Raw genomic sequence first — 26226 nt, 5'->3', positions numbered from 1 at the left:
CCAGGCCATTCCGGGCCTGGTTCTGAAGATCCAGCAACAGCAGCAGTTCTTAGAAGCGCTGGCCTCGTCTGTCGAGTGCCTCCATGCTCGCCTAGATACTCACGCTGGGTCTGCAGCACAGATGTCCGCACCGCCCAACCCTCAGCCTTCACCTTCGCCCTCCAGGGCTCTGCTGGCCCTACCCGCTCCACCCCGTTTCAATGGGGATCCCAGGCTCTGCAGAGGGTTTATCAACCAGTGTTATATGCAGTTCACTCTGCAGCCCTCCATCTTTCAGGATGAGCTTATAAAGGTTACCTTCATTCTTTCGCGTTTAGAGGGCAAGACACTGGCATGGCATCTCCCTTATGGGAGCGTTCGGACTCTCTCCTCCAAGAGCTGCCACGTTTTGTGGCCGTCTTTCGTTGGACCTTCGAAGACCCAGGGAGGCAGGCTATAGCTAGCTCCAGTCTCCTACGTTTGCGGCAAGGCCAATGAGCACTCAACAAGTATACAATTGAGTTCCGAACTCTTGCCACCGAAATGACTTGGCAGGAGGATTGCCTCCGAGCCATTTACCTGGATGGTCTGTCATCTCAACTCAAGGACGAGCTTGCAGCCCACGAGCTACCTTCCTCTCTCGAGGATCTCATCAACCTTGCAGGCCACATTGACCACCACCTTCCAGGAGCATTATCGAGAAGCTCGGACGCCCCGACGTCCCACTTCAGAACGTTCTCGCTCTCCACCTGTGGTGGGGTCCGCCCCTACCAGAATTCCGCCGCCCTCCAAAGCAGAAGAACCCATGCAGCTGGGCTGAGGACGTCTGTTCCCGGAGGAACTCCTCAGACGGAAGCATTCAGGACTGTGCCTGTACTGTGGGGCTGCAGGGCACCGCTTATTGTCTTGTCCTGTCCGTTGGGAAACTCCCCGGCCTAAGTTCAGCTAGGGTCCTGAACTTGGGTGCTAATGCTCCTGCCCTTCAGTTGACACTACCTGTCACCCTGACTTGGGACTCTCGTTCCTTTCCTACCTTGGCTTTGATTGACTCGGGAGCAGGTGGGAATTTCATCGTCAAGGACCTGGTTCACCTCCTAGGCATCTCTAATCGCACTATCGCAAAACCACTACTCATCGTCTCCATCCATGGCGACCCGCTACCTGGAAGGATCTCCCAGGTGACGGAACCTATCCAGCTCCTCACCGGAGCCCTGCACGAAGAGGAGGTCGAGTTTTTCATCCTAGAAAAATCCATCCATCCAGTGGTCTTAGGGTTACCGTGGCTCCAGCGTCACTCTCCCCAGTTTGACTGGGAGACCTTACAACTCGCCGAGTGGAGTCCAGCCTGTCGTCGGATGAGCCTCAGGAGGGTGGGACCACCCCCCGCTATTCCCATCGCTGTGGCTGCTTCCAGTCTCCCTCCTCCATATGCCGAATTTGATGATGTGTTCTTCAAGCAAAAGGAGGATATACTTCCGCCCCTTCGCAAATTTGATTGCCCTATCGAGTTGCTGCCCGGCACTACGCCCCCTAGGGGCAGAACCTATCCTCTGTCTGTACCAGAAACCTAATCAATGTTGGAGTATATCCAAGAGAACCTGGCTAAAGGTTTCATTCGTCCTTCCACTTCACCCGCGGGCACGGGCTTTTTCTTCTTAATGAAGAAGGATGGGTCTCTAAGACCATGCATCGATTACCGCGGCTTAAACGCCATTACCCGCAAGGACAGGTACCCTCTACCGTTAATCATGGAGCTGTTTGACCACCTCCAAGGTGCCACCATTTTCACTAAGATAGACCTGCGAGGTGCCTACAACTTGGTCCGCATATGTCCTGAAGACGTCTGGAAAACAGCATTCAATACCAGGGATGGATATTAAGAATACCTCGTAATGCCATTTGGAATTTGTAATGCTCCTGCAGTATTCCAACGCATGATAAATGAAATCTTCCGCAACCTTCTGTACACCAAGGTCGTCGCTTACTCAGACGACATCATCATCTTTTCAAAAGATCTGACCACTCAGAGCGCTGATGTCTGCATGGTGCTTCAACGCCTGCGGGAAAAGAACTTGTTTGCCAAGAACATAAGAACATGACATACTGGCTCAGACCAAGGGTCCATCAAGCCCAGCATCCTGTTTCCAACAGTTGCCAATCCAGGCTATAAGAACCTGGCAAGTACCCAAAAACTAAGTCTATTTCAGGTTACAGCTGGTAGTAATAGCAGTGGCTATTTTCTAAGTCAACTTAATTAATAGCAGGTAATGGACTTCTCCTCCAAGAACTTATCCAATCCTTTTTTAAACACAGCAGTACTAACTGCACTAACCACATCCTCTGGCAACAAATTCCAGAGTTTAATTGTGCGTTGAGTGAAAAAGAACTTTCTCAGATTAGTTTTAAATGTGCTACATGCTAACTTCATGGAGTGCCCCCTAGTCTTTCTATTATCTGAAAGAGTAAATAACCGATTCACATCTACCCGTTCTAGACCTCTCATGATTTTAAACACCTCTATCAAAACCCCCCTCAGCCGTCTCTTCTCCAAGCTGAAAAGTCCTAACCTCTTTAGTCTTTCCTCATAGGGGAGCTGTTCCATTCCCCTTATCATTTTGGTAGCCCTTCTCTGTACCTTCTCCATCGCAATTATATCTTTTTTGAGATGCGGCGACCAAAATTGTACACAATATTCAAGGTGCGGTCTCACCATGGAGCGATACAGAGGCATTATGACATTTTCCGTTTTATTCACCATTCCCTTTCTAATAATTCTCAACATTCTGTTTGCTTATAATTTCAATGTGTTATCCACTATGACGCCTAGATCTCTTTCTTGGGTGGTAGCACCTAATATGGAACTTAACATTGTGTAACTATAGCATGGGTTATTTTTCCTTACATGCATCATCTTGCACTTATCCACATTAAATTTCATCTGCCATTTGGATGCCCAATTTTCCAGTCTCACAAGGTCTTCCTGCAATTTATCACAATCTGCTTGTGATTTAACTACTCTGAACAATTTTGTGTCATCTGCAAATTTCATTATCTCACTTGTCGTATTTCTTTCCAGATCATTTATAAATAAATTGAAAAGTAAGGGTCCCAATACATATCCCTGAGGCACTCCACTGTCCACTCCCTTCCACTGAGAAAATTGCCCATTTAATCCTACTCTGTTTCCTGTCTTTTAGCCAGTTTGCAATCCACGAAAGGACATCGCCACCTATCCCATGACTTTTTACTTTTCCTAGAAGCCTCTCATGAGAAACTTTGTCAAACGCCTTCTGAAAATCCAAGTACACTATGGGGTAGATTTTCAGAGCCCTGCTCGCCTAAATCCGCCCAAAACCGGGCGGATTTAGGCGAGCAGGGCCCTGCGCGCCGGGAAGCCTATTTTACATAGGCCTCCCGGCGCGCGCAGAGCCCCGGGACTCGCGTAAGTCCCGGGGTTCTCGGAGGGGGCGTGTCGGGGGCGGGCCCGGTCGTCGCGGCGTTCCGGGGGCGTGTCGGCAGCGTTTTGGGGGCGGGTACGGGGCGTGGCTACGGCCCGGGGGTGTGGCCGCGCCCTCCGTACCCGCCCCCAGGTCGCGGCCCGGCGCGCAGCAGGCCCGCTGGCGCGCGGGGATTTACGTCTCCCTCCGGGAGGCGTAAATCCCCCGACAAAGGTAAGGGGGGGGGTGTAGACAGGGCCGGGCGGGTGGGTTAGGTAGGGGAAGGTGAGGGGAGGGCAAAGGAAAGTTCCCTCCAAGGCCGCTCCGATTTCGGAGCGGCCTTGGAGGGAACGGGGGGAGGCAGCGCGGCTCGGCGCGCGCAGGCTATACAAAATCGATAGCCTTGCGCGCGCCGATCCAGGATTTTAGTGGATACGCGCGGCTCCGCGCGTATCTACTAAAATCCAGCGTACTTTTGCTTGAGTCTGATGCGCAAGCAAAAGTAGGCTGATCGCGCTTCTTTTAAAATCTACCCCTATATCTACTGGTTCACCTTTATCCACATGTTTATTAACTCCTTCAAAAAAGTGAAGCAGATTTGTGAGGCAAGACTTGCCCTGGGTAAAGCCATGCTGGCTTTGTTCCATTAAACCATGTCTTTCTATATGTTCTATGATTTTGATGTTTAGAACACTTTCCACTATTTTTCCTGGCACTGAAGTCAGGCTAACCGGTCTGTAGTTTCCCGGATCACCCCTGGAGCCCTTTTTAAATATTGCGGTTACATTTGCTATCCTCCAGTCTTCAGGTACAATGGATGATTTTAATGATAGGTTACAAATTTTTACTAATCCCAATCAATAAACAAGCTTGCAGTCTAGGAATCACATTGGATTCAACCCTTTCCTTATCTTGTCATATTTCAAAAGTGGTTAAAAATGCATTTTTCAAACTGCATCTATTAAAACGTCTAAAACCTTTGCTATTTGCTCAAGATTTTTGCTCTGTTCTCCACTCTTTGATATTTTCAGGCTTAGAGTATTGTAATGGCCTATATTTGGGACTACCAGAATCAACTATCAAACCATTACAGCTAATACAAAACACTGCAGCTCGCATTCTCAGTGGCACACCTTTAAAAAAACATCTCTCTCCTATTCTATATAACCTATACTGGCTACTTATCAAATATCGGATTCTGTATAAAATATTAACCATAATTCACTCTCTAGTAAACAGTTCTAACTCCATATGGCTCTGTCCTACTTTAAGAATCTATAAGCCATCAAGAGAACTCAGATCTTCAAACAAGAGCCTTTTGGATATTCCGTCCGTAAGACTAGCTAGACTGAATGTAACCCACAGAGAGCATTTTTGGTTGCAGGACCTATACATTGGAATGCGCTATCAAATTCACTATGCCAAATTTCCAACAGTAAGGATTTTAAGAAGTCATTTAAAACATATCTTTTTAAAGAAGCATTTAAAAACACAGAATAAGAGGCAAGGTCTCTCTCTTCTTCAATTCTTCTCTAGTTGATATAACTATCTTATTTCTATCTTTTCTGTTTTAGTGAAGTAGATTTATTATTTTGTTAAATTAGAATTATTTGTAAATCATTTTGATCAAATTTTATTTGATATGACGTTATATAAGAAGTTTTAAATAAATAAATCTTTTTGGCAGTGGTGCAATGCCATACATAAAATGATGATGATGGAATCCATAGCTGCACGCTCCTCTTTTCATAGTAGAGTGAAATTCCTATCAATCTGGGATCCCTACATACAGAATGTTCCTAGCAGAGCGCGTAGCTATATTCTGAACAGTATGTAATTATTAAAGACGAGAAGAGGTTCTTTCTCTTTTCTCTTCTTTTCTCATTTCGTGCCTGACAGTAGAGTGGGGGGATGGGTGGGGAGGGTTTAGGAGGGAATAGGGTTGGGTTTTTACTTTTTACTTTTATACCTGCATATGTTTGGCGCACCATAACACAGCGCCGGACCTGTTTTTGTTACGGATGGGAGGGGGAAAGGGAGGTAGGGATATGTCCATACATTTAAATATTGAAATATTGTAATGTTGACATCTTGACATTGGAAATTTGAAAAACTGAAATTGAATGTATGTATATGAAGTTGTTGTTGTTCAATTTAATGAACATATTTCACTTAAAGAATGTGAGAATGTGTTCGGGTGTGAGTGTGTATAAAAAGAGAGTTCACACGTGGCCCTGGTCCCTCCCTTTTGCACAGATCACACCTGGTCCTAGCTTGGCCTACTTCACCTCCCACAGTTCCACTTCCTTTTTGTCTACAGATTAAACCCTGGTTGTATGTTGTGCATAAGTGAGGGTTCATGTTTCCGCTTGGCCATAGGTGCCAAATTGCTTGGCTACGGCTCTGTAGTTATCAAAAGGACTCATGACAGGAAATACACACAGGCTTCTACAATACCATGGTAAAAACAAAATTTCTGCAGAATATGCTCTTTGCTGTTGGAATCCCATCTCCTTCCAAACTGCTGCTGACAGTGGGGGTTCACCCTGCTTCCCTCCCTTTTGCTGTTTCCAGGGTGATCCTTCCTGCTTCTTTCCATCCTGCAGCCATTGTAAGCCATCCTGCCTCGCTCCCACCTTCTACTGCTGTCAGTGTGGTTCTTCCTGCCTCCTTTCCTCCAGCCTATTCCTGTAAGTCCATCCTGTCTGCTCCTCTCTGGCTGCCAGCACTGCTTTACACACAGAAAATAAAACCATAAGCTGTACAGTGAGAGGAAGGATTTGCATCCTGAAGCCGCACTGAGAGAGGTCAGAAATAGTGAGGGATGCTGGAAGGATGAATGGTAAAACTAATAGAAGTTAAGATACAGTAGGTGACAAAGAAAGGGGAAGGGACGGGAGGTAGAACACAAAGGAGAGAAAAAGAAGAGATTTCATGTGGGATAGGAAAGACTGGAGAGGGAAATGGAGTTGGTGCCTATGAGAAAACAGATGGATTGTAGTGAAATGGTGAGGGAGATTGAGAGAGAAAGGAGAAGAAATGAATAAAAGGCAAAAATCAAAGAAAATGAACATGAAAAGAGGAAAAAAGAAATAATAGAACTAGAATAAACAAAGTATCCAAAGGATAGAAGTCAGGGACCTTAATGACAATGATTCATTCATGTGGAGTCTAGTCTATAGGAGGTGTCTTTCTTTTATGAAATATTTGTTATCAGCCCATCACTAGCTTTACTCCAAGCTTCCTCACCTGCTCCATGCAGCTCCTCACATGAGCCTGTGATCATCAGGTTTCCTCCTTCCTCTGATTCATGGGGCTCAGTCTTGATTTCCTCTTGCTTAAATCGGATTAAAATGTCAGGTTTGACACTGGGGGAGCCTGTTATAAGAATAGATGGTTACAATATATTTAGAAAAGTTATCCCAGATCCTCTATTATCTGTGCAAGTGAGCTCAGAATTCTGATGTTTTCATAGGAACTGCCACCATTGCAGGGCTAAGAAAGAAGGGATGCTGCTGTGCTGATCATCATCAGAAACTCTTTCTAGCAATATCCTGATCATTTTTAAATTTTTATCAATTTATACAATAAATCCAAGAACAATTTTGTTCACAAAACACTGATACAGAAAAATAATTCAATTACAAATCCAAATTTAAACAAAAAGGAAATAAAATCATAACTCAGTGCATTCCAGTCACCATCTGAGAGGGGTCAGAATACCACAATACTAAGAAATCATATAATGAAGAAATAAAGGATGCCTGGCTCAAATAGCTAACTCATATGAGAACATAAAGATGAACTAGAATTGAAATTGCAGAGGAGACTGCAAAAAGAGCCAAATCTACTATAGTACTGAGGAGGCCAATGAACTGTGAAGGATCAGAAAAAATATCTCTCACAGATTTATATTTTACTACACTTTTACAAGGAAAATTAAGCCCCAAAATTCCCCCACACTGTCAGATCCCAGATCAGTGTATACAGAAGAAATCGTTATCAAACGGCAACTTGCTAAACAGAATTGTAAGAGACGGCCGTTCCTGCTTTGAATTTCCCTCTAATCTGGGCAGTGCCGAGGACGTCGCCATGAGGAGGAGGAGCTGGGTAGGCTAATAAAAACAAGCCTACACGGCGTGACACTGCCGTTCCAGCTTTGCCGGGGTCCACCGTGGAAAGGGCCCGTTTTTTAATTTCCCTCTAATCTGGGCAGTACCGAGGACGTCGCCATGAGGAGGAGGAGCTGGGTAGGCTAATAAAAACAAGCCTACACCGGCGTGACACTGCCGTTCCTGCTTTGCCGGGATCCACCGTGGAGAGGGCCCGTTTTTTAAATTTCCCTCTAATCTGGGCAGTGCTGAGGACGTCGCCGTGAGGAGGAGGAGCCGGGTAGGCTAATAAAAACAAGCCTACACCGGCATGACACTGCCGTTCCTGCTTTGCCGAGGTACACCGTGGAGAGGGCCCATTTTTGAATTTCCCTCTAATCTGGGCAGTGCCGAGGACGTCGCCGTGAGGAGGAGCCGGGTAGGCTAATAAAAACAAGCCTACACCGGCGTGATGCCGCCGGCGCAATGGCGCCGGCGCGACGGTCAAGGGGCACGCGGCTTAGCCCGGTTTGGAGCGGTTTGGAGCTGGAGAGTTTTCCTATTTTGTTGGCGGCTGGATTGAGAACTTTGGGAAGCTTAACTGTGAGTAACTTGCTGCTTAATATTGAAAGCAATTCTGTATGTGAGTTTCTTCTGATTTTATTACCTTTAAATTCCTCATCGTGTTGCTATGCCTCATACAAAGAGGAAAGCAAAGATGAGGGAACTGTCTACGATGAGCACAACTGGCAATTTGTTACAGTCTACTATTACAGACTGCTTTCATATTAATCCCACACATACACCTGGAAGGGCCGCTAGTAGCCCGACCCAGGAGCAGGAGTTGGACAACGAGGCATTTGAGACATCGTTGACCCCGGGTGTCCCAGAGAAACCAGTCCCTCCGTCTGCAAAATCTGATTTGGATTTAAATTCCTCTGTGCAAGATTCCTTGGTACCCCAGAGAGAAGTCGTGAAGACGACTGAAATATCGGAGGACACGGAAAATCATAGTCCTAGGGAACCCAAGGACACTTTGTCAATTAATGCAGATAGCTGTTGCAATGTCCCTTCAATCCTAAGAGGAAGTGATGTTCAATTAAGTTTGAATGGTATAGAGAATGTTTCTGTCATTACACCAAAAAAAATTTCAATGGAAGAGTTAGGAATCATGATGATTAATATGCAAAAATCAATTAATAGATTGGCAAATACAGTTCAAGATGCTTTTAAAAAGAATAGTCAAGTACAAGAGAAAGTTGATTTACTAGAAAAAAGTGTTAATACAATGGATACACATTTGGGGGAAGTTAAAAGAATCCAGTTAAATTTAATCAAGTCAGAAGAAGAGCACAAAAATAAAATTGAGATTTTGGAAAATCAGATGAAGAAATTAAACCTCAGGTTATTAAACTTCCCAAAAATCCATTTAGCAACATTTTTAGATTTGTTTAATAGTTATTTAAAGAATATTTTGAAATTCTCTGAGGATAATTTACCCAAATTAAGCAAAATTTATTATTTACAACAAACAATAGAAGGGGAAGGAAATGGGACAAATGGAGAGATTACCGAGGATTTAAATTTGACAGACTTCTTGGAAAAATCCTTTGAATCAAAGATTAGTACCACAGCAACATTAGTGGTACAGTTTGTGTTACAGATAGAGAGACAGTATTAAGATTGCATTTTAAATTTCAGAAGTACAATTTTTATGGGCAATCTATAAGGATTTTTCCAGATATAGCTCGTCCTACTCAGTTAAGACGAAAAATATTTATAGTAATGAGATCAGAAGTCTTATCAAGGGGTACACAGTTCCAATTAAGATATCCATGTAGATGTTTAATTAAACATTTAAATAATAGATATGTTTTCACACAGCCTGAACAACTGTGAACTTATTTGGATAACACTCTTAAAGAGCTGAGCGATAAGGGAAAAGAGTTAATGTGGGATGAGTTAAGCAGTAAGTACTGTTGTAATTTTTTATAAATTCTTTATGGGTAAATGCTCCTAGTTTGTTTGCAACCCATATGTTCTCAATTCTCTTGCCTTAATTAGATTGCTTATAAAGTGAGCTGATATGTTTTGTGTATTATTAAGGTACAACTTTATGGTTGAGAATGATATACGTAGTATTCTGTATAATTTTGGAAATTCAATAAAAATAAAATAAAAAAAAGAACTGTAAGAGACACAGCTCCCCAGAAGAATAGCAAGGAAAATTCTAACCAAGAGAGTCACAGACATAAGAAAAAATCGAGCAGTAGATCCTCTGAAAAAAGAACCCCAACAAATCTGAGGGAGGGCGCCTGGATTGATCCATGGTACTACAGGAACGAAAATTAGCAGGTAAGGAATAATTTTCTTTTCCCTGTACGTACCAGGATCAGTCCAGACGGTGAGATGTACCAAAGCTTCCCAACTGAGGGTGGGCCATAGATAGCCCTGCTCGAATGACTCTGTCGCCAAACGAACCAAAGGTCAATGACTGGACATCCAGACAGTACTGTTGGGCAAAAGTATGCAGCGACTTCCAAGTAGCCGCCCTGCAAATTTCCTGCGACGATACCGAAAGGCTCTCCGCCCAAGATGTCGCCTGGGCATGTAGAGAATGAGCTCTGACCCCCATCGGGGATTTCTTTCCCGCGCCAATGTATGCTGCCATGATGGCCTCTTTCAGCCAGCGAGCGATCATCGTCTTAGACACCAGGTGTCCTCTCTTGCGTCCTGACCAAAGAACAAAAAGATGATCTGAAAGCCAAAAATCGTTGGTAGCCTCCAGGTATCGCAACAAGCAGCGCTTAACATCAAGCTTGCGTAGGTCTCTAGACTCAGCCGATGAGAAAGATGGCAGTTCCACCGTCTGATTCAGGTGAAAGGATGAGACCACCTTGGGCAGAAACGAGGGTACTGTGCGCAAAGTGACTCCTGAGTCAGTGAAACAAAGATATGGTTCCCTGCAGGACAACGCTTGTAGTTCAGAGACCCGGTGGGCCAAAGAAATGGCCACCAGGAAGACCGTCTTGAGGGTGAGGTCCTTGAGTGTAGCCGTTCATAGAGGCTCAAAGGGAGCCCCGCCAAGGGTCCGAAGTACCGGGTTGAGGCTCCAAGAGGGACAAGGAGGTTGGAGTGGTGGCTTCAAATGCTTTGCCCCCTTAAGGAAACGGACAACATCCGGATGTGAGGAGAGAGGAAGTTCCGTCCCCTGGCGAAGCAAGGCTTTTAATGCCACGACCTGTACGCGAAGAGAGTTGTAAACCAAACCCTTTTCCAAGCCTCCCTGAAGGAACGAGAGAATCTGGGACACGGATGCGTGTCCCGGTTGTGTAGCCCGAGACGTGCACCATGACTCGAAAACATTCCACACCCAGACGTAGGTTACAGAAGTGGACTTCTTTCGTGAATGCAGAAGGGTTGAGATCACGGCCTCTGGGTAACCCCGTCATCTCAACTTGCGCCCCTCAAAAAAGCCAAGCCGCAAGACAGAAGCGAGCTGCCTCGTTGAAAAATATTGGTCCTTGACGAAGGAGGAGGGGAAGGTGTCCGAGACGCAGGGGCCCGTCCTCTGCCAGGTTGAGAAGATCCGCGAACCATGGCCGACGAGGCCACTCCGGAGCCACCAGAATCACCGTGCCTTGGTGGTTCTCGATTCTTCGTAGAACCCTGCCCACTAGAGGCCAGAGAGGAAATACATTGGTTGTCCTCCTTCCACCATGTCTCTGAGATGCCAATTAAGTCTATGTCATCATTCACTGCTATACATTTCAAAGTTTGTTTTTTGTTTGTATTTTCATTCTGCTTTTTATTTGATAGGGATAAGTTAGAATTGTTTAGCTCAGGTGAGTTTTTAGTTACAGGCACTTGGACTACTTTTCTTATTATTGGAAGCTGACTGTCGGGATGCCCTAATTCTAATGCATCATTAGTATCCTTTGAAGATACCTCTCTCCGAACCATGCGCTGCTGAGCGACTGTCGGCTTTCCCCTTTGTTCTAGTTTAAAAGCTGCTCTATCTCCTTTTTGAAGGTTAGCGCCAGCAGTCTGGTTCCAGCCTGGTTAAGGTGGAGCCCATCCCTTCGGAAGAGACTCCCCCTTCCCCAAAAGGTTCCCCAGTTCCTAACAAAACTGAATCCCTCTTCCTTGCACCATCGTCTCATACACGCATTGAGACTCCAGAGCTCTGCCTGCCTCTGGTGACCTGCGCGTGGAACAGGGAGCATTTCAGAGAGGTTCTGGATTTAAGCTTTCTACCTAAGAGCCTAAATTTGGCTTCCAGAACATCCCTCCCACATTTTCCTATGTCGTTGGTGCCCACATGTAGCACGACCGCCGGCTCCTCCCCAGCACTTTCTAAAATCCTATCTAGGTGACGCCTGAGGTCCGCCACCTTCGCACCAGGTAGGCTTGTTACCAGGTGATCCTCACGCCCACCAGCTACCCAGCTGTCTACATTCCTAGTAATCGAATCACCAACTATGACAGCCGACCTAACCCTTCCCTCCTGGGCTGTAGGCCTTGGGGAGATATCCTCGGTGCGAAAGGACAATGCATCACCTGGAGAGCAGGTCCTTGCTACAGGATCCTTTCCTGCTGTACCAGGTTGATGCTCTACAATCATGAGACCTTCTTCCTCCAAGGCAGCACCAGGGCTGCCAGTCTGAAGTTGGGACTTGGCTACTATGTCCCTGAAGGTCTCATCTATATACCTCTCTGTCTACCTCAGCTCCTCCAGGTCTGCCACTCTAGCCTCCAGAGATCAGTCTCGTTCTCTGAGAGCCAGGAAACAGTCTAACTTGTTTATTCGCTACCTTACTGAATATTAAAAGCACAAACACACTAAATAATATTCCCAAATAGTTAACTTTGCCCCAATACTTTAAAAAAAGACAATGTCCCAAGCAAAAACTTACTGATTCCTTTCAGCCACCAGCAAGGTGATCCTCTCCTCTCAGTGCTCCCACTGGAATGTGGGTTACTTAGCTCTTCCCTTGCAATATATAATGTGCTTAGTCCAAAACAATCCCTTTGGAGATTTACACTACAGTTAGTTGTCCTAAGTGACTCACTGCTGTTCAGATTAACAAACAATGGTACCTAATCAAATCAAACACACAACCTTAACACTTCAGTTAGTCAGCCAGAGTGATTCACTGCTCTCTTGATTAACAAATGTTGGTACCTATTCAAACCAAATCACACTACCTCAACACCTTTCCAAGGTGAGTAACTGAACTTTTCAACCTTTTTACTTAGGTATACACTGCTCCTAGCTTATTTCTAGCTTCTGTCTACTTTTTTTTTTTTTTTTTTTAATACAAACACTCAGTTCTGCTTACTAGCTGCCTTACAGACTTTTAAAAATAAACACACTAACTACTGCTTACTAGCTGCCTTACTGATTATTTAAAAATACAGTCTAACTTGTTTATTTGCTACCTTACTATTAAAAGCACAAACACACAAACACACTAAATAATATTCCCAAATAGTTAACTTTGCCCCAATACTTTTAAAAAAGACAATGTCCCAAGCAAAAACTTACTGATTCCTTTCAGCCCACCAGCAAGGTGATCCTCTCCTCTCAGTGCCTCCCACCGAGGCTTGGATGAAATGGGAACCTCATTTCATCCAAGCCTCAGATGGTGAGTGTTTCCCATGTTCTGGTAATAAGAGACCCAAGCACAGTTATAGGCAAGGACTAGGAATTTTAAAAGATCATCTGTTGTGTTGAGGACTGTCTTAACTGGTTACATACACTCATCTGATTTACCTTTAGTAAAGTTTATGTTTGGACACACTCAGACCTGGTTCTCTGGGGTTTTATTGGCAATTGCAGCACTCAATGTGGAACAAAAAAGTAGACCTCTCCCAGTAAAAAGAGTTCTAACATCACCTCTGTCCCAGCCCAGAAGGAAACTTCCTTCCCCCCAACAACAAAGGTCTCTGGCCCTGGGGATAAAGAGTGGTGTGTGAGAGCTAGCGTGGTGAGAGCCAACCCCACAAAATCTACAAATTATTTTATAGGCTCTATGGTCTATAGTAGCCACCCTAAGCAAGAGTTACATATGAGACAAGGTGGGAGACATCGTCAGCCCTCACCAGACAGCATCAAAGCCCAAAAATTCTTAGAAAGAGCGAGGGAAGGTGAACATTTCTTTGGGAAAAGAAAGCAGAGTTGCTTACCTGTAACAGGTGTTCTCAGAGGACAGCAGGATGTTAGTCCTCACACATGAGTGACATCAGATGGAGCCCTGATGCGGAAAACTTATGAAAAAGGTTCTAGAACTTTGACTAGGCACACTGAGCATGCCCAGCATGCCCTATACCATGCATTCACGCAGGATCCCTCTCCAGTCTTGTAACATAGAATTATAATTACAACAAAAAATAGGAGAAACCCAACTCCACAGAGTGGCGGGCGGGTTTCGTGAGGGCCAACATCCTGCTATCCTCGGAGAACACCTGTTACAGGTAAGCAACTCTGATTTCTCTGAGGACAAGCAGAATGGTAGTCCTCACACATGGGTGAAGTCCTAGCTACAGGCTGCTCCCCAACACAAAAGGGGACCAACAGATACCCAACCAGGTGCCAACGTGTACAACAACAATGGTGTTGTTGGTAACAGAGAGGGAGAAAACAATGGGTCCTAGGTGGGGAGAGTTGGGTTCTACACCTCAAACATGTTCCGAAGGGCAGAGTGGCAGAACCTACTTTCATGTAGGCCATCAACACTGCCATAGCTCTGACAGAATAAGCCTTGATATGGCCCCCAAGATGCAGTCTCGCCTGGGCATAACAGAAGGAGATGCAATCTGCTAGCCAATTGGATATTGTCTGTTTTGCAACGCCCAACCTATTCTTATCAAAAGAAATAAAAAATTGGGTGGACTGTCTATGGGCTTCTGTCCACTCCAGACAGAAAGCTAAGGCTCGCTTGCAGTTCAAACTGCAGTGCTTGTTCGCCTTGGTGTGAAAGGGGCCTGGGAAAGAATATTGGTAGAAAGATGGACTGGATAAGATGGAAGTCTGTCACCACCTTAGGCAGGAACTTAAAGTGTGAATGCAAGACCATCCTGTCATAGTAAAACTTAGTGTAAGCTGGATAAGTCATAAAGGCCTGGAGCTCGCTGACCATGCATGCTGAAGTGACCGCCACCAAAAATATGACCTTCCAGATCAGGTACTTCAGGTCACAGGTGCGCAGCGGCTCAAAAGGAGCTTTCATCAGCTGCGCTAACACCACGTTGTGGTCCCAGGACACAGCAGGAGGCCTTAGGGGTGGCTTCAACTGAAGCAGGCCCCACATGAAATGTACAACTCTAGGCTGTACAGAGGTGGGCATACCATCTACATCCTGGTCATATGCACCAATTGCACTCAGACAAACTCTAATGGAATTGGTTTTTAAGCCAGCTTCCGATAGGTGTAGAAGGTAGTCAAGCAGTTTTTGTGTGAGGCAGGAGAACAGATCTAGGGACTTCTGCTCACACCACACTAAAAACCTCTTCCACTTCAGTCCGTAGGACCTTCTAGTGCAGTGGTTCTCAACCCTGTCCTGGGGACCCCCCCAGCCAGTCGGGTTTTCAGGCTATCCACAATGAATATGCATGAGAGGAAATTTGCATGTTATGGAGGCAGTTTATGCAAATTTTCTCTCATGCATATTCATTGTGGATAGCCTGAAAACCCGACTGGCCTGGGGGGGTCCCCAGGACAGGGTTGAGAACCACTGTTCTAGTGGAAAGCTTTCTAGAAGCCACCTGGACCCAAGACACATTCTCTGAGAGATCGAGTGGTTGCAGAATTAACCTCTCAACATCCAGGCTTTGAGCGACAGGGCCTGGAGGTTGGGATGCTGCAACCTGCTTCGATCTTGCGTGATGAGATCTAGGGAAGTCCCCAGACTGATCGGTCTTTGGATGGACAACTCCCGTAAAAGTGGAAACCAGACCTGACTTGGCCAATAAGAGACTATGAGGATTATAGTCCCCCTGTCCTAACGAAGCTTCAAGAGAGTCTTGAATTGGAGGATACATATACAGAAGGCCCTTGCCCCAATGATGGGCAAGGACGTCTGAGGCTGGTTTGCTGTCTGACCTGTACAGGGAGCAGAACCGAGGCACCTTCCTGTTGCAGAGAAATGCGAACAGATCTATGTCTGGGCTCCCCTAGAGGTGGAATATCCGATTCGCTACCCCCTGGTCCAGGGATCACTTGTGGGGTCTGAAAGCACAACTCAGTCTGTCCGCTATCACGTTCTCTCTCCCGGCCAGGTACAGGGTGCTGAGCACCATTCAGTGGGACATGGCCCAAGAGAAGAGCTGGACCTGCTTCCTGACACAGGAGGTACAATTTCTGTGCCTCCCTGCTTGTTGACATACCACATGGCTACCTGGTTGGTGGTTTGGATCAGGACAACTTTGTTGGACAGCCGATCTCTGAAAGCCCATAGCATGTACCTGATCTCCCGAAGCTCAAGGAAGTAGAATTGACAAGAACGTTCCAAAGTGGACCAGAGACCCTAGGTGCTAAGCCCATCTACATGAGCTCCCCACTCCAGGATGGACGCATCCGTGGTTAGGACAATTTGGGTAGGGGGACTTCAAAAAGAGATCTCCATTCCAGATTTGAAAGTACCTGCCACCAGGACAATGAGTCCCGGAGAGATGGGGTGACTTGGTGCAATCCTGGAAGCTCAGAGTGGCCTGGTACCACTTCGATCTCAGATTCCACTGGACTATGAGCATATGTAAACGTGCCAAGGGAGTGACATAGATGGTTGCAGCCATGTAACCCAACAGCCTCAACATGTGCTAGGCTGACACCTGCTGGCTCTGCTGAATCTCTGCCGCGATGGTTGTCATGGTGATGGCCCTTTGTCGAGGCAGGAAGGTCTTGGCCTGAGCCATGTCTAAAAGAGCTCCTATGAAGTCTAACTGAAGTGACGGGCTGAAATGGGACTTTGGGTAATGCATAATGAACCCTAGTGAGATGTGCTCTTGATCAGTCAATCGTCCAGATAAAGAAAAACATGCATTCCCAGCTTGCAGAAGTGTGCGGTTACCACAGCCAGGCATTTTGTGAAGACTCGTGGGGCTGATGCCAGCCTGAATGGCAACACCCAGCACTGGAAAACATGTTTTCCCACCACAAATCAGAGATACTTCCTGTGACCAGAGAAGATCTCGATGTGAGTGTATGTGTCCTTTAAATCAAGAGAGCATAGCCAGCTCCCTTTTTATTAAAGGGGGATCAAAGTGCCCAGGGAAACCATTTTGAACTTTTCTTTTTTTTTAGAAACTTGTTCAAGGCCCTTAGGTCTAGGATGGAATCAGGAAGTACTTGGAGTAGAATCCCCGCCCTCTTTTCCCTGGTGGTTCGGGCTCGACCGCCTTGGCTGTTTCAAGAGAGAAGAGCCCTGCTAGCAGTACTTCCTGATGCGCTACTGGCCCCCAAAACAGGCACGGAGGGGAATTTGGCAGGACACCCAACAGGTTCAATTGGTTCCCTTGATGGATGATAGAAAGGACCCACTGGTCCGAGGTTATACTGGGCCACTGGTTCACAAACAACTGCAGCTTGACCCCAACCGGAGGGTCCAATGTCCCAGATACAGGCGACTGGTCTAAGCTCCCTACAACCTGGTCAAAACCCCCGGAGCTGACTGAGGTGCTTGCTGGGGCTTGGGGGCTCTCTGCTGCCTGGGATGGCCACGGGAGCTCTGCTGATGTTGATGGGAGCAAGGGGATGGAGAATAATACTTCTTTTGCCCCGTCTCACTGGCCTCCTAGAAAAGGAGGATGGGTCTGGACTGCTGGCAGAGAGTTGATGGAGGGTTTCATGGTGGTCCCGAAATTGGTCCACTGTGTTCCTCACCCTATCTCCGAAGAGATGCTCCCCAGTGCATGGCATGTTGGCAAGTTGCTCCTGTACCTCTGGTTGGAGATGAGAGGTCCGCAGCCATGTCATTCTGCAGGCGCCAATGCCTGCTGTAGAGACTCTCGATGCTGTATTGAAAACATCGTAGGTCGCTCAGATCTCGTGTTTCCTGCACTCCAGGCCCTTATGCACCAGTGATATGAGAGGGTTCTGCTGCTGTTCAGGCAGCTGCTCGACCACCTCCTGCACCTGCTTCCAGATGTCCCACGAGTACTGGTTCATATAGAGCTGGTAGGTAGCAATGCAGGCAATAAGCATGGTGCCTTGAAACACATTCCTTTCAAGAGCTTCCACTGCTCTGTGTCCTTCCCAGGGGCACTGAGGAATGAGTTTGAAAATGCTTGGCCCTCTTGAGAACAGATTTGACTACCACCGAATGGTGTGGCAGCTGACACTTATCGAATCCAGCAGCCTCCTGGATGAGGTAGACCCCGTCCGCCTTCTTATTAACGGAAGGCACTGTGAGGAGGTGTTCCCCTATCCTCAGCAGCAACTCCTTAAGGACCTCATGCACCGGAGCCACCACAATCTCCTTAGGAGGCTCCACAAACTGGAGGATCTCAAGCATTTTGTGCCCGGCATCCTCCTCCGTTAACGACTGAAATAGGTTGGCTTCCGCCATCACCTTCACAAACCTTGCAAAGGTCAAGTCCTCAGGCAGTGACTTCCTTTGCTGCTCTGGAGGAGAAGGGTCTGATTCAAGACCCGCAGAGCTCTCAGAGGAGGACTCCAAAGCATCATCTCCTCAGGGGTCATAGTGGTCCTGATCCTCACTGTAAGCTTCAGGGGATGGGGCCCTAGGTGCTCGGCCTTTGTCCAGAGGTGCAGGTACTGCTAAAACTAGATGGGGGACTAAAGGCCTCGGCATTTCTGCCGGCCCAAGTGGAGCTTCCTTCTCTTTGGAACCAGCAATGACCACTGTATTGGTAGGGGGAGTCCTTGGTGCCCCACTGGGCACTGATGCTATCCTGGGAACCGATACCAGCTGGGTTGGTAATGCACCAATAAGCACATTGAGCTTCTCCAGCAGTGGTACGAGGACAGATGGCACTGGTTCTGGGGCCGTCAGTGGCGCCCAATCCACAGCCAGCTGGACTCCAATGGCACCAACAGAACCAATGGCCCCACCGATGTCGATGGAGCAGTATCCATTGGTGCAGCTCCCAAGTCCATCGATGCCGCTGATGCTGATGCCAAGGGCTCGGACTTCTTCAACCCAAAGAGCTGTTCCATCTTCTTGAGTGAAATCAGACATCCCTTCAGGGTCATTGAGTGCATAAGCGGCAACTCCGAACATCATGCAATGCCCCCAGGCTTGAGGACACATATCTCATGAGGATCACTGATAGACATGGTCCTTGGGTACCGGGTGCATCGTCGAAATCCAGATGTGGCCATGTCAGGATGAAACGAAAAGGCCGCAAAATCAAAAACAGTGGCAGCAGGTGTCAATGGCTGGTGGGCACTGAGGCACCACCGCCACAGGGGAATTGACTGCAAAAAGAAACATACCAGAATATACCGGAAACCCTGACTAGGAACAATACAGGGAGGCACCGAGAGGAACCCAGAGATGGAACAACGAGAAAAGAAATTCATGAAAAATGCAAGAAAAGAGGAAAGTTTTCTAAAAGGCCAAAAAACAGCCAAAGTGAGCTCACTCACACCGCGAGACTTACAGCTCCGTGGAAAAAGAGAGACTGGGGAGGGACCCCATGTGGATGCTAGTTATAGGACATGCTGGGCATGCTCAGTGCGCCTAGTCAAAATTGTCCGCATTGGGGCTCCATCTGATGATGTCACCCATGTGTGAGGACCTACCATCCTGCTTGTCCTCGGAGAAATAAGAAAATTATTACTTACCTGCTAATTTTCGTTCCTGTAGTACCATGGATCAGTCCAGACAGTGGGTTATGTCCCCAATCCAGCAGATGGAGTCAGTCAAAGCTTCGAGGGGGCGTCACCATTAGTGCTACTACCCCCTCTGCAGGAGTTCAGTATCGAGTATATCAAAGCCCGAGTAAACAAAGAACCCCCAAATTGGATCAAGTTTAAGTAACGGCGAAAACAGCCGCATAACCTAAGCAACAAAACCGTACCCATCCCACCAACGGGTGGGAGGTCAAGAGGTCAGCGTGTCACCCCCAAAACGGAACTGTGACAAACAGTGAAAAAGAAACTGAGAAAATCGTGAGAGACAGAAAATACTCCCGTCCTGTAGCGGTAAAACCGTCGAGCAGGAATAGGACCCAAATGCGGTGGGCGTCTGGACTGATCCATGGTACTACAGGAACGAAAATTAGCAGGTAAGTAATAATTTTCTTTTCCCTGTACGTACCTGGATCAGTCCAGACAGTGGGATGTACCCAAGCGTCCCTAAATCGGGTGGGGTCCTGCGAGACCCGCTCGTAGAACCTGCTCACCAAAGTGTCCAGAGACCGAGGACGCGAGGTGAAGACGATAGTGTCTCGAGAACGTGTGTAACGACTTCCAGGTGGCCGCTCTACAGATTTCTTGAGATGAGACTGAGCGGGTCTCCGCCCAAGAGGCCGCCTGAGAGCGTGTAGAATGCGCTACAATACCGGGCGGGGGAGTCCGCCCCACCCCAATGTAGGAAGTGGCAATGCCAGCCTTCAACCATCTGGCAACGGTCGCCTTCGAGGCCTGGGCGCCCTTCCGAGGGCCGGACCAGAGGACAAAGAGATGGTCAGAAGTCCTGAAATCATTCGTAGCCTCCAGATAGAGGCACAGGGTGCGCTTGACGTCCAGAAGCCGGAGAGACCTCGGCTCCGAACAGGAGAAGGAAGGAAGCTCCACCGTCTGATTCACATGGAACGCGGACACCACCTTCGGGAGAAAGGAGGGAACAGTGCGAGTTGAAACCCCGGAATCCGAGAACCGGAGATAGGGCTCTCTGCACGACAGGGCCTGCAGCTCCGAGATGCGCCGAGCGGAGCAGATAGCCACCAGAAACACCGCCTTGAGAGTGAGATCCTTGATTGTCGCATTCCGCAGTGGTTCAAACGGAGGTCCCGACATGGCCCGTAGCACCAGGTTGAGACTCCAGGAGGGACAAGGATTCCGCACCGGCGGACGCATGTGCTTGACACCCTTGAGAAAACGGAGAATATCCGGGTGTTGTAGCAGAGAACCCCCGTCCCGCAGGAGCGAACCAAGGGCGGCCACCTGAACCCGGAGTGAGTTGTAGGCAAGCCCCTTGTCCACCCCTGCTTGCAGAAACTGAAGGATCTGAGGAACCAAAGCCTCAGTGGGACTCGTGTCCAGTCCGGCACACCACAGCTCGAACACCTTCCAGACCCGCACATAAGCTACCGACGTCGAAGTCTTCCGAGAGCGCAGCAGCGTTGACACTACCGCCTCCTGGTAGCCCTGGCGCCGAAGGCGGTGCCTCTCAAAAGCCAAGCCGCAAGACAGAAGAGTTCTGCCTGGTCGAAAAATACCGGGCCTTGGTGAAGGAGGCGGGGGAGATGTCCCAGACGGATGGGTCCGTCGATCACCAGTTGAAGCAGGTCCGCAAACCAAGGCCGTCTTGGCCATTCCGGAGCGACGAAGATCACCGGTCCCTGGTGGGCCTCTACGCGGCGGAGTAGTCTTCCCACCAGTGGCCACGGCGGGAACGCGTATAGAAGCAGGTTGGCCGGCCACGGGAGTACGAGAGCGTCCACGCCCTCCGCTCCTCGCTCTCTCCGGCAGCTGAAGAACCGGGGAGCCTTGGTGTTTTGTGCGGACGCCATGAGATCCAGGTGGGGGGATCCCCACCGCCGGACGAGCAGCTGCATCGCCTCGTCGGAGAGGGACCATTCCCCGGGATCCAAGAGCTGACGGCTGAGGAAATCCGCTTGTACGTTGTCCACGCCCGCGATGTGCGAGGCCGCCAGGCGGGCCAGATGCCGCTCCGCCCACTGCATCAGTAACTCTGCCTCGAGCGCGACCTGCGGACTGCGAGTGCCGCCCTGTCGGTTGATATAGGCCACTGTCGTCGCATTGTCCGATAAGATCCTGACCTCCCGGTTCCGGAGGAGTGGCAGGAAGTGCTGGAGCGCTAATCTGACCGCTCTGGTCTCCAGGCGATTGATGGACCACTTCGATTCCTCCAGGGACCACGTCCCTTGTGTGGCGCTGCGGTCGCAGACCGCTCCCCAGCCTACGAGACTGGCGTCGGTGGTTACCACGACCCAATTTGGCAGATCGAGGGACATGCCGCGGGCCAAATTCTCCGGATTCATCCACCAGGCCAGACTGTTCCTGGCAAACTGCGGCAGAGGGAGGAGCACCTGGTAGTCCTGCGAGAGCGGCTTCCAACGGGATAGAAGTGCCCTCTGTAGAGGCCGGAGGTGCGCAAATGCCCAAGGGACCATGTCGATGGTGGAACCCATCACCCCTAGGAGCTGCAGATAGTCCCAGGAGGGGGGAACCGATAACGCAGAGAACCGTTGTATGTGTTCCCGCAGGGCTTGCGCCTTGTCCTGACGTAGGAAAACCGCGCCCAGACGGGTGTCGAAGGTCGCCCCCAAGAAGTCCAAGCGTTGCGAGGGTACCAGGGAGCTCTTGGAGAAGTTCACCACCCATCCCAGGGACTGCAGGAACTCTATGACTCTGGTCACAGCCGCCTGACCATGCCGGAAAGACTTCGCTCGAATGAGCCAATCGTCCAGGTAAGGATGAACTAGAATCCCCTCCTTCCGCAAGGAAGCCACTACCACCACCATGATCTTGGTGAAGGTGCGCGGAGCCGTTGCTAGCCCAAACGGGAGAGCCACAAACTGGAAATGTTGATCCAGGATCTTGAACCGTAGAAGACAGTGATGCTCCCGGCGAATGGGGATGTGGAGGTAGGCCTCCGTCAGGTCCAAGGAGGCCAGGAATTCCCCGCGATGCACCGCCGCGATCACCGACCGCAGCGTTTCCATGCGGAACCGAACCACCCGGAGTGATCTGTTGACTTCCTTCAAGTCCAGGATGGGCCGGTAGGATCCGTCCTTCTTTGGAACCACGAAGTAGATGGAATAATGGCCCGAGCCCACCTCTCCGAAGGGCACGGGCGCAATGGCGCCTATCTCCCAAAGTCTGTCCAGGGTCAACTGCACCGCCCTTCGCTTGGTGTCCGAGCCGCAAGGGGAGAATATGAACCGTCCCTTTGGAGCGCGGACAAACTCCAACGCGTAACCTTGTCCGATGGTATCCAAGACCCACTGGTCTGTGGTGATCCGCGCCCACTCCTCGTAGAAGAACGCCAGCCGTCCCCCGATCCTGGGGACGGCGGAGTGGGCGAGCTGAACATCATTGAGAGGACTTGGGAGAGGGTTGCCCAGCTGTGGGAGCGGGACGCGCTGGGCGGCGCCCGCGAAAGGAGCGGGACCAGGGCTGAGACCTGGGGGCAGAGGGCCTGGCTGGCGCCGGTCTGTAGTTCCGATAGCGCCGTTGCGTCCTGGCTCTGGTCCGAGAGGACGGAAACGCCCTGGTGGAGCGATATCTGTCTTCCGGCAGGCGATGAACCGCGTTTTCCCCCAGCGACTTGATGATTTGATCCAAATCCTCCCCGAACAGAAACTTGCCCCTGAATGGCAGGGAGCCCAGACTCGACTTGGAGGAGGTATCCGCCGCCCAGTTGCGGAGCCATAGGAGGCGGCGTGCCGCTACCACCGAGGCCATGGAGCGGGCGAGGACCCGAAACAGGTCGTAGGAGGCGTCAGCCCCATAGGCAACCGCAGCTTCCAGTCTATCTGCCTGGGCAGCCTCCCCAGGCGGTAGAACCTGAGAGGTGAGCAGCTGTTGCACCCAGAGGAGGCTGGCCCGCTGTGCCAGCGAACTACACATCACCGCTCGCAATCCTACCGCGGAGACCTCGAAGACCCGCTTGAGGAAGACTTCCAACTTGCGATCTTGCGCGTCTCTTAAGGCCGCACCCCCCGTCACTGGGATGGTCGTCCTCTTCGTGACCGCTGTCACCGCGGAGTCCACTTTAGGTACCTTGATAAGATCGAGAAAATCTTCAGGCAGCGGATAAAGCCTCTCCATGGTCCGGCTGCCCTTAAAGGAAGCTTCCGGGGCATCCCACTCCCCGGTGAGAAGCTGCAGGAAAGACTCGTGAATGGGAAAGGCCCGAGCTCTCGGCCTCCGGGCTGCCAAGACCGGATCCCCCTTCTTTGAGGAAGTGACCACAGCGGGTGCTACGGGAGCGGGCGGCTCCGGCGGTGGATCGAGGTCCAACTCCTTAATAACTTGTGGCAGTAGGTCATCCAGCTCTTCCCGCTGGAACAGACGCAGCGTGTGCGGATCATCACCCTCTGAGGTGGAGTCCCCTTGACCCGGATCCGCCGGGTCCGATCCAGGGGAACCTGGTCCTGTGCCCGCTGCCCCCGAGCCCACCGGGAGCCGGGCGCGAGCGGTAAGTGGAGGGGCCCCCACACCCGCCGGAGCGGGGGGGGCCTGGGGAGGTGGCGAGGGCTGCGGTATCTTGCTTGGAGGAGGTCCCGTGGGAGCATCAAGGCCCTGCAGATATGCCGTGTGCATCAAAAGGATAAACTCCGGGGAAAACCCCGGCCTACCCGAGGGGGGCTCCGAGGGGGGGGGCCCCGGGGAGACCTGCCCCTGCGGGGCTGCCTCCGGGTCCGATACTGGAAATAAACGTGGAGGAGATTCCCCCGCATCCCCGGCCCCAAGCGCTGCCTGTTCCCCTTCAGGGCGCACAGTGTGTAATATGGCCGCCGTTCCCGCCAGGAATGGGGGAGGGGCCGGCCCACGCCGCCCAGGCAAGCCTGCCAAAAGAGGAAAATCATTGAGGGGCCGCGAGGTGCCTTCCCCCCCCGGGGAGACACCTCGCACAGATGCCCTCCCTCGAGATCCGCGAGCCCGGCTCGCCGCAGACAGCGCAGCGAGCTGGCCGCAGCATCAGAGCCGTCAAGGGAACGGTCCCGGCAGGCAAAAACAACACCCGGCAGAGCCTCGGGGGGGGGGGCCGAGAGCGGAAACGCCGCTGCGGGGGGGCCCGGACGGCCTGCACAACCCGCCAACAGACGAAAACGGCACCGCGGGGGGGCCTCCTGGCCACGCGACCCGCCAACGACGAACTCCCTGCCTGCCTCCGCAGCCCACGAGGAGCCGCGAAAATGGCCGCGGGCAAGGGAGAGAACGCGGAGGGGCCGGTCCTACTGGCCTCCGCGAGCCCCTCCGTCGAAGAAAAGCTGCAGGGAAAGAAACAGAAAAACAACACTGCACTTACCCCGCTCGCAACGAGAGAAGGAAAAAGGCAGACAAACACAGAGGGAAGCCACGCCTCCCAATTAGAACCCTCTAACTCACTTTACTGCTTTTTTTTTTTTTTTTTAAACAAAACTTGATCCAAAAAGAAGTAGGCAGAAAGAAACCAGAAAAGGAATACAAGAAATACAAGAAAAGCCTAAGGTAATCGGGAGCAACCCGGATTCCCTACTCGCATCTGCTGGAGTCAGAAGATACTGAACTCCTGCAGAGGGGGTAGTAGCACTAATGGTGACGCCCCCTCGAAGCTTTGACTGACTCCATCTGCTGGATTGGGGACATAACCCACTGTCTGGACTGATCCAGGTACGTACAGGGAATCCTGGTTAAGGGAACATGATGGGATGAAATTTTAAAGAGGTACATTGGGTTTACATGCATACTGAGAAATTACTACTTACCTGATAATTTCCTTTTCTTTAGGACAGTCAGATGAAGCCATAACAAGTAGGTTATGTACCTCTACCAGCAGATGAAGACGGAGCAAACTGACATCACTGTATATATACTCCTGCAGTGACATCAGCCTGCCAGTATTCTCTTCAAAAGCAACTGTGGACAGACTAGCAAAAAACTTGATTAAAAACAGAAAACCATTTCAATACTCAGCCAACAGGCAACACTAAGTTCAGACAAGAATGAAATAATACTAGTTTAGGGACTGGAGTAACACTTACCAGTAATCCCAGTTCACGTAGGCACACAAGAGAATCAATATGCAATCATTCGGCAGCCAAATGAGGAAAGCTGGCTTCATCTGACTGTTCTAAAGAAAAGGAAATTACCAGGTAAGTAGTAATTTCTCATTTCTTAGCGTCCAGTTAGATGAATCCAGAACAAGTGGGAAATGCCCAAGCTACTCCCGAATAGGATGGAAGGCTGCCTGCAGTCCAGTCAAAACCACACACGCAAAGGCTGCGTCCTCCCGGGCCTGAACATCCAGATGATAATACCTGGAAAAGGTGTGCAAGGAGGACCATGTCGCAGCTCAGTAAATGTCAACGGGAGACAACAATCTAACTTCCACCCATGACACTGCCTGAGCCATAGTGGAATGAGCCCTATCCTAACTAGGTAATGGCTTCCCAGCATCCATGTATGCAACCGTGACTACCTCCTTTAACCAATGAGCTATAGTAGCCCGCGAGGCTGGCTCTATCTGTCTAGTACCACTGTGAAGGACAAATAGGCGATCTGACTTCCGCAAAGGCTCAGTAACCTCTAGATATCTGACAATATGTCTTTTGACATCCAAGATTCGCAACAGACAATACTCCTCTATATCTTACTCTCTGTCCAGAGACGGCAGGGAGATGGACTGATTCAAGTGAAACTCAGTGACCACCTTCAGTAAAAAGGAAGGAACAGAACACAGCTGTACCGCCCCTGGAGTCACCTGGAGAAATGGCTCCCAGCAAGACAAGGCCTGCAGTTCGGAAACCCTATATGCAGAACAAATTGCCAAAAGGAAAACAGTTTTCAAGTTCAGCAA

At 49.6% G+C, this 26226-nt stretch overlaps 1 protein-coding gene across 1 annotated transcript in view; it reads right to left on the bottom strand.

The window, feature by feature from the left end:
- LOC115093008 (zinc finger protein 2-like) overlaps positions 1 to 26226 on the bottom strand; it is an 83803-nt gene that overhangs the window by 11939 nt on the left and 45638 nt on the right. The window contains exon 5 of the mRNA XM_029604586.1: positions 6666 to 6794. Coding sequence (XP_029460446.1) covers positions 6666 to 6794 — 129 coding nt within the window. The remainder of the gene's footprint in view (positions 1 to 6665; positions 6795 to 26226) is intronic.

This window comes from Rhinatrema bivittatum, chromosome 1 (genome assembly GCF_901001135.1).
Source record: "Rhinatrema bivittatum chromosome 1, aRhiBiv1.1, whole genome shotgun sequence".
NCBI classification, from domain to species: domain Eukaryota; kingdom Metazoa; phylum Chordata; class Amphibia; order Gymnophiona; family Rhinatrematidae; genus Rhinatrema; species Rhinatrema bivittatum.
Note: the sequence above shows the minus strand (reverse complement) of the source record. Positions and strands in the feature narration are given on the sequence as shown.